Source organism: Lactuca virosa, chromosome 7 (assembly GCF_052849685.1).
Source record: "Lactuca virosa cultivar CGN04683 chromosome 7, Lactuca_virosa_CGN04683_v6, whole genome shotgun sequence".
NCBI classification, from domain to species: Eukaryota; Viridiplantae; Streptophyta; class Magnoliopsida; order Asterales; family Asteraceae; genus Lactuca; species Lactuca virosa.
Window position 1 is genome coordinate 59,274,200 of NC_136432.1, and position 8,556 is coordinate 59,282,755.

Here is an 8,556-nt window from a genome sequence, read left to right on the forward strand (position 1 = left end):
TATATATATTGTTAGTTCTATGGAAAACAAAAAAATCTTTAAAAAAAACCCCTAAAAACCTTAAAAATGCATTAAAAAAAATACTTTGAGATGACAAATCTTTTTTTGTTGACTTTATATTACTAAAAATCGCAACTTTCTTATATCGCCGAAAAAAAATAAAAAAAAATATGATTTTTTTTTGTTTTTTTCAAAAAAAATTCAGCGAATTTAAAAGGAAAGTTGCGATTTTTAGTAATATAAAGTCAAAAAAAGATATGTAATCTCAAAAAAAAATTATGTATTTTAAAGGTTTCTAGGGTTTTTTTATGTATTTTAAAGGTTTCTAGGGTTTTTTTTGTAGGGTTTTTTTTATGTATTTTAAAGGTTTCTAGGGTTTTTTATTGCGCGGAGGTGTAGACAATGTTATTCTATGAGAATGAATAAGAGAATATGTTGTTTATTAATGTGAATACGTTCAAACTCACACAACTATCGTCATTATGATGCATTCTTACTAATTGTTATTCATTTTTGTTCACGCGCATCGTTTTTCACTCATTTTCATTCTTGTAGAATATTATTCAATAAACATTCTGGCAACATTCTGACAGAATGAGAATTTATTAAAAAAAATCTATAATAACCTTATAGATGACTTAATTAGTGAGAACGCGTGATATATATATATATATATATATATATATATATATATATATATATATATATATATATATATATATATATATATATATATATATATATATATATCATGGTTTTAAAATATAGAACTTTACACAAGCTAAACTAGATAGACAAGTTGTTTTATATAAATAATAAGATGTAACTATCCGTTTTATTCTTTAATTTAATGGATGGAATTTGTATAACCATTGAATATTTCAATTTTTTATTAGTTAATTAAATTTATTTACATTATTTGGAAGAAGATAGTCATTTCACTTGCAAGAGACGTGAAAGATTTTGCAAGTGTTGCTCATAGAAATGTAACAATTCCAAAAAAAATTAAAAAAAAAAACGAAAGATATATATAAAAATTTATAATATTTTAGAGTATATTTACCACTTTAAACTCTGCTTGTGATAGGGACCCAAGTATATATGATAGTATAGTAGGATAGGTCTTTTAACCCTTTGCAAGTAATTAGTAATGTGCTCAAAATATATGTTCTAAGCTTATTTCTGATTTATTATCATTCAAAATCAGTCTGTAAAATAACTATACTGAAAACGTATAACATAATAAAAGATTAGATATCAACAACAAAACCAGATTACTTGAATAATTTTTGAAGTAGTTTTTTGTTATTTAAATAAGAATGTGCTTAAGCAGAGCCTTGAAGAAACTCTTTGATTCCTCATGTGCATTTAAATAAAATTAAAAACAAATAGGAAAAAGTAAAAGAAAAGGAGGAAAATTTGGTTTGAAGAAATCTCTTGATTCTTGATGTGCATTTAACTCTCATTATTTGTCTTTCACCAAACACACACATAATTCAAAGGCCAAGTCTTGATCTATGTCTTTCACATTAACACTCCTTCTTGCAACATGTTACCTATGTATGTATCTCTTTCATTCCCTTTTGTTTTATTTGATTTTACAGCAAAATTGATCTTAATATCTTAATATGACTCTTTTAAGATGTCAGATAAACACCATGAATGCATGGATTGTTATATGGCTTGATATGTTTTTTGTGCCATTTTCTATTTGATAGCTTAAAACAAGCATGAAAAACTTGTTTTGCACAACCAATGTGGTTTGTCTAATGTTTGTTTTAGTAAATATGTAATCTTAATGATTATCCGACTTTTTCAAATGACTATAGGACCCTACATTAAGCATGTTTAGACAAGCCATGTTCTATTCTTGTCATACTTGGCATTAAGATCATGTGGTTGTTGATGTATCATAGTCAATTGAAATAATCTATTTTAGTTCAAGTTACCATTTGTTTTTATGCATACAAACTTTTAAAATGACCCGATCTCATTCTTTTTGTATGTTGGCCATTTTAACAGACTATTATTTTCAGTTGAAATAGATTAATTTAGTTTACTTCATGATATGTATGAGCAAAGTCTCGTTAAAATTGAAACTACTTACATAACTATAATACTATATTACATATTGTTACTCGTTATAACTGAATATTATCTAAAAATAGTGATTGTTGCTACTCATAGAGTAACGAAAAATAACAACTTATCATAAATAGTATTGTCTTTATCGTAGTCTTCTTTTTGTTCATGTTTTTTTTTTTTTTTTTTTTTTTTGCATATTAATGTCCATTCATTTATTTCATTATTTATAAATTTATAAATATGTGAGTTAGATTTTTTTTGTCTTACACTGTGAAAACTGATGCCAATAGATTTGTTACACAAAGGTTTGAACAACATGGTTAAAGAACTCAAGTGGCCAATTTCTTGTGCTTTATTACCATTATTTTCATAATTATTGTATTTAATATGTAAACAATTAAATCCACGAGATTTAATTAATTGACATACTTGGAAATAGATAAAAAAAAATTACTAAAAAAAGTCAGCTTAGTCCAAAAATAAACAAATTATCCTTTAAAAATTAATAAGATGAGTCCATAATCGTTTCTGTTGCGTTTTCTTTTGAGAGGTCAATTAGGTCAATATCAAATTCTCCTTTTGAAGAGACTAAAATGACCCCATGCTGTGGTATACTGAGAGGTCAATTTGGTCAGATGAGGAGACACCTTTAAGAAGCCTGAAAATGTGACCACTCAAACATGTCTCTCTTGGTGTCTAATTGCCTATTCTCATCAATTCACTTTATCCTATATATATATATATATATATATATATATATATATATATATATATATATATATATATATATATATATATATATATATATATATATATTCTGGTGGTGACAATAGTGTATCTTCAGCCCCTACCATCACAACATCTACAAGAAAAAAAAAGAATAATATAATTTTCAGAAATTAATACAATACAAAACATTTTATTTAAAGAAACACTTGAAAATGCGCGCGCGCGCGCACACACATCTATATATATATATATATATATATATATATATATATATATATATATATATATATATATATATATATATATATATGTGTGTGTGTGTGTGTGTGTGCGCATTTTCAAGTGTTTCTTTAAATAAAATGTTTTGTATTGTATTAATTTCTGAAAATTACATTATTCTTTTTTTTTCTTGTAGATGTTGTGATGGTAGGGGCTGAAGATACAGTATTGTCACCACCAGAAGGCAACATGACCTTTTTAGGTGGTACGAATTGGTGTGTTGCTTCACCTGGTGCATCGCAATCCGATTTACAAAATGCATTGGACTGGGCCTGCGGGTTAGGTATGGCTGATTGTAGTCAAATTAAACCTGGAGGGCCGTGTTTTGAACCTGACACACTATTTTCACATGCATCTTTCGCTTTCAATAATTACTACCAACAAAACGGGAATTCCGATGTTGCTTGCAATTTTGGAGGGAGTGCAACTTTGACAAAGAATGATCCAAGTAAGTTTATTCCGGATGAAAATTCGTCAAATCAAGGGTAGCCAAATTGTTGAGTTTGATTTATTCTTTAAATAAACCAAAATACAACATTTCTGATGACTTACTATATCTTTGGCTTGTTTTGCACGACAGGCTACGGGAAATGCAGCTACACCGCATCTGGGTAAGATGATACTTAGTCTTTTACATTTTTGTAAAACTGACCAAAAAAAAACATGATAATATGGTTGTAATCTAACCATTTTCAAGAAATTGATAATCAGTTCCAAATGAAACTTCAGGTTTTAGATTCGAACAATCATCCAGTTTGTCATAAAATAATCTAATTGTACAATATAACTCACATGAATAATGTATTATAATATGTCTATAAGTCAATTGATTGTTGCTAAAAGTTTATAAAGTAAAGGCTTAATGTATATTTTTTTTCCTTCTAGGCCAACAAAATCAGAAGGGGCCTCTATATGGAAGTTAAATTGGTGGAAAAGTGGTGGGATTGTATTGCTTTTGTACATGGGAAGCTAACATTGAATTAGAAGGTAGGGAGGGTGTCTTTGATGTTGGTTTAGGAATCTTCTTATACGTCATTTTTGTAATTTACTTAAAACTAGAAATAAAGTCTTGTAATTGGATTTTAGTATTCATTATACTATTATGTCAGTTTTCTTTATCATCTGATGTGATAGCCTTGGTTTTTAGTTCTTGACATAGTTGAATTGGGACGAATGTGGACAAGGTAATTAGGCTCTTTTCGTAATTTCGCATATTTAAATACATACAAGTTTACGCTAACCTTTATTTCATTTATTACTTCGTTTAACTTTCTCAATCTTATTAAGTATATGTTTATCTGGATAAAAAAATAGATTAAAGTAATGTAGTTTATATAATTATTAAGACTGTTTTTTTAGTTATATAATTTTATATAACTAAAAACTTATAACTTACCATAGGGCATAGACATTTCATTTTTCGAGACCTGAAGCCATCTTGGGCTTATTTAAACCCAACTTTCCTTTAGCCCAACACTTGGATATTATCCAATATTAGTTCGGATATAAGTAAATTACGAAGACAGGTTGTTCACTTTGAGCAAATATTGATTTTACCAATTAGAAGTTAACATTAGATATAAAATAACATAAAATATGCAAATTAAAAATTCATATCCAATAATGAAGTTACGTAAAATAAAAATTAGGTTTCAATGAATTAGATTTAACAAGAAAATAACATATATACAATCTAAATGGTTGTTTTGGTAGTCTTTTAATTTTTCAATTAAGAATAAAACTCTTAATTTGTCGGTTTCAGAGCGTTTGATAGTCTTTTAATTTTAGCAGCAGCCTCTTAATTTCTAAGAGAAAGAGTTTTATCTGAATAAAAAATAAAAAAAATGTGTTCCGAATACCATATTTTTCAGTAAATGTTTTTTTCTTTTCTTTCTATTTCACATAACCACCTCTATTTCCCCATCCGACCTCTTAAGAATTTTGAAAATCAAACCTCGTAAAAATTCAGATTATACCAAACAACTAAGGAATACAATTTCAACCAATAAATAATTTAGAAAATGTCATATAACAAATACAAGTAACGGGCTTCAATTTCTACAAATATATGAAATTTAAATTAACAAGTCGCATTAGTTTGTCAGCAAAAATCTTTTAATCAATTTAGTTGACAATTTACACGCATAAAAAGTTAAAGTCTTTTGCAAATAACTGAAAGCAATAAATAGATGGTTATGTACAATTTGCTAGAAGAAATCCAAGCATTAAGTTTTCATAAATTTACCAAAAATCACCAAAAAAAAATGGTAGACATGTTAAAGAGCAGTAAGGCATAGAAAATTAAACATATAACTTTTGACAATTATAGAAAAACTTCAAATAAGCATTTTAGGATTTTTAATATAGAGTATATGCACATAGTCACCTTAATGTAAAGTCTAACACACGAAAAAATGTATTAATGAGGTTCCATAAGGAAGTCCTAACCACATATTTACTACTAGTTGTGAATCACATGTATTATATTGGTTAATTTATATATATATATATATATATATATATATATATATATATATATATATATATATATATATATATATATAAACCCTTTATATTTATAAAAAAATAAGAAAAATAATGAATTATCATAATGAAAATGTTTTTTATCTTTTAAATTTAAATAAATAAAATAAACTAATAGGCTTTAATTTTGGGAATTTTGAAATTAAAATGTAAGTTCATTAATGAAATTGATATCCATTTATTACTATATTTATTGCAATTATTACATTAAAAGATTAAGTATAAGTTAATAAAATAGAAAAACTTATAAAATGACATGTGTAAAAAAAATTTCAAAATAACCACAACGTGACATTTAACAAATTGAATGAGAGTGTGAAAAGTGGCAAAAAAAACTTTCATTTATTAGAGAAGATTAAATTAATTAAATTGCCAAATTGAAGATGTGTAAAATCATAGAACGGAATTTCACCTACCATAACTATGAAAGAATTGATATAAGAGTAAATTATTCACTTTCATCTTTTAAAATCTCCTTTTCTAATCCTCTTTAATAAATGAAGGTTTTTTTTGTCACATGTCATCTTCTCCTTCATTTTGACACGTGTCATTTTGTGAGAATTTTAGAAATTTTATTTTTCACTTGTCATTTTGTAGGGATTTTCATTTTCTTAAAATAAAATTTCATAAAATTGTAATGGGTTCTATAAGGAAATAAAATCATCATATTAATTTGGTAATAAATTATCATAAATACTTCAAATGATTTAATTTCTTTTGCAAATGTTCCAAAAGATTACATTCTGTTATGTAAAGTATTACTTTATAAAATATTTCATTTTTAAATATTGATGTTATATTTTTATTTTTAATAAACCCGTGTAATACACGGGTCTCACACCTAGTAAATAAATATGTTTAATCTAAAAACTGTCATGTGTCATATTCTATACCTGCCACGTGTCTTCCTAATAAACTTCCAGAATTTATCCTGTTAATATCACAATACGATTTGATTTCATAAATCAGTTCCTAAAATTCAGTCAATCAGTTTTAATTTTACAAATATCATACCCCTAAAAACCAGCAATTGATATTTCAATTTCATTGGGTTTAGCAAAATATTAGGAACGTAGGTGGGGTTTATGTTGAATAGGGGTAGTTTTTTTTTCAGATTTAATATTTCTAATGTACAACTTTTAAAGCATGAGGTACAAGATTTTTTTGCTTTATTTTCCGATTTTATGCATTTTAAAGGAAGTTAAAAATGGTATTTCATTATTATTCTTTTTATATTAAAGTTAAAATGCTTAAAACAGATGGTATAAGGCTTTAAAGTCGAAGGAACGCACAAGTCATATCCAAAAAATTTTGTGGCCAATTTCCAATAAGCACAAATCCACTGTAACTAATATTTTTTAAATTATGTTTTAGTTTTCTTATTTTTTAAATTATGTTTTGGAATTTCTTTTATAATTCCTTATTTTTTTTATAATATATCTTTATTTTAAAAACTAATTTTTCTTAATTTTCTTACAATCAAAGTTATGTTACATTTTTTGTTTATAATTTATTTTATTTTTTGTCTATACAATAATTATAAAATTAACAACCGTGGTTTCCACGGGTTATAAACTAGTTGAAAATATAAACAAGGATGATAATAATACGTTCACAAAATATATTAGCACAAAATTTCACCAACAGAAAATTAAACACATAATCATTCACAAATAAGACTGTCTAATTTTCATAAATATAAAAGATAACATTCTTTAACCACCGCATTTATACTGTACAACATTTTTTTACAAAAATTCTTAAAAAATAGAAGAAAGTGAATATGACCAATTTATAAATTTAGAGAGTGAAATAAAATGTGAGTGACCACACCCTTTGGTCTAAGCACATGTTATCAATCAATAATAAATGTTATCAACTAATAAGGGGTGTTCGTTTGAATGGATCGGTTCGATCCGATTCAATCAAATGAATCCAAATTAATTTCGATTTTCAAAATATGGATCCGAATAATCTAAACTAAATTCAAATCTGATCTGATTCAACCAAATTACAATTCAGTTGGATCGGTTTTTACAATTCGGTTTTCAAGAGGCAAAACATTTTAAATATTATATAACTTGAATATTAGCCAACTCTATAAAATAAACTAAAAAAGTTTAGTTGTGAATTAAAATTTATAAAAAATTATTAAGAAAATATATTGTAGTTTAGTATTTCACAGACAAAAAAAACATTTTGATAAGAAATACATATTAACGTATTATATTGGATGAAATTTTCTAATCTATTAAAAATATAATTTAGTAAATTTACAAAAGATTAAAGATATAATATAATTAATTAATTAATTATTATTCGGTTTTTTGGATTATTCGGTTCTTATTTTATAAACAAAATTTAAAATAATAATTCGGTTTTACTAAAAATCAATAAAAAAATTCAAATATTCGAACCAAATAGTCTGATCCAATTAGACAATTCAATTTTATCCAAACAATGAATAATCCTAATCAATAAACTTTTAATACACATCAACAAGCAAGCGAACCATTTAAAAGAAATTATTTTCTCACAACATTATGCAAATGTACAACTACATTATATGCAACAAATAATATGTATGAATTTAAGACGTCTCACATGACTTCCAAAAAAAACAAATAATTACACAAGCCATAAAGTTCACATATTTCATGTAGGTTAAAATACTTGACAAATCAAAGTAGATACGCAATTGAATCATGAAATATCCGTAGGCGTAGCAAGTTAAATCTAATCATCAAAATGAAATCAAACAAAAGCAGAAAAATCCAACAAAATACCAGTTTACCGTCACATTGTACATATACTACAAAAAATCAAAAAACTCGAAGGACAAAGATTTGAATCTCAAAATACCGAGAATGCATTTATCAAATTTGGTGGATAACAATTAAATATGTTTATTTGCACTTT

At 25.6% G+C, this 8,556-nt stretch overlaps 1 protein-coding gene across 2 annotated transcripts; it reads left to right on the forward strand.

The window, feature by feature from the left end:
- The first annotated feature begins 1,490 nt into the window (after positions 1–1,490).
- On the forward strand, positions 1,491–4,188 carry LOC145125869 (glucan endo-1,3-beta-glucosidase 13-like). Of its 2 annotated transcripts, none has more exons than XM_079061276.1 (4): positions 1,491–1,560; positions 3,230–3,541; positions 3,674–3,704; positions 3,979–4,188. In XM_079061276.1, the coding sequence occupies exons 1-4, from the start codon at positions 1,518–1,520 to the stop codon at positions 4,064–4,066; spliced, it is 474 nt and encodes a 157-aa protein (XP_078917402.1). In that variant the 5' UTR covers positions 1,491–1,517; the 3' UTR covers positions 4,067–4,188. The 2 variants fall into 2 exon arrangements, with proteins under 2 accessions (XP_078917402.1, XP_078917403.1); XM_079061277.1 differs by lacking the exon at positions 1,491–1,560 and adding an exon at positions 2,420–2,751.
- The last annotated feature ends 4,368 nt before the right edge of the window (positions 4,189–8,556 follow it).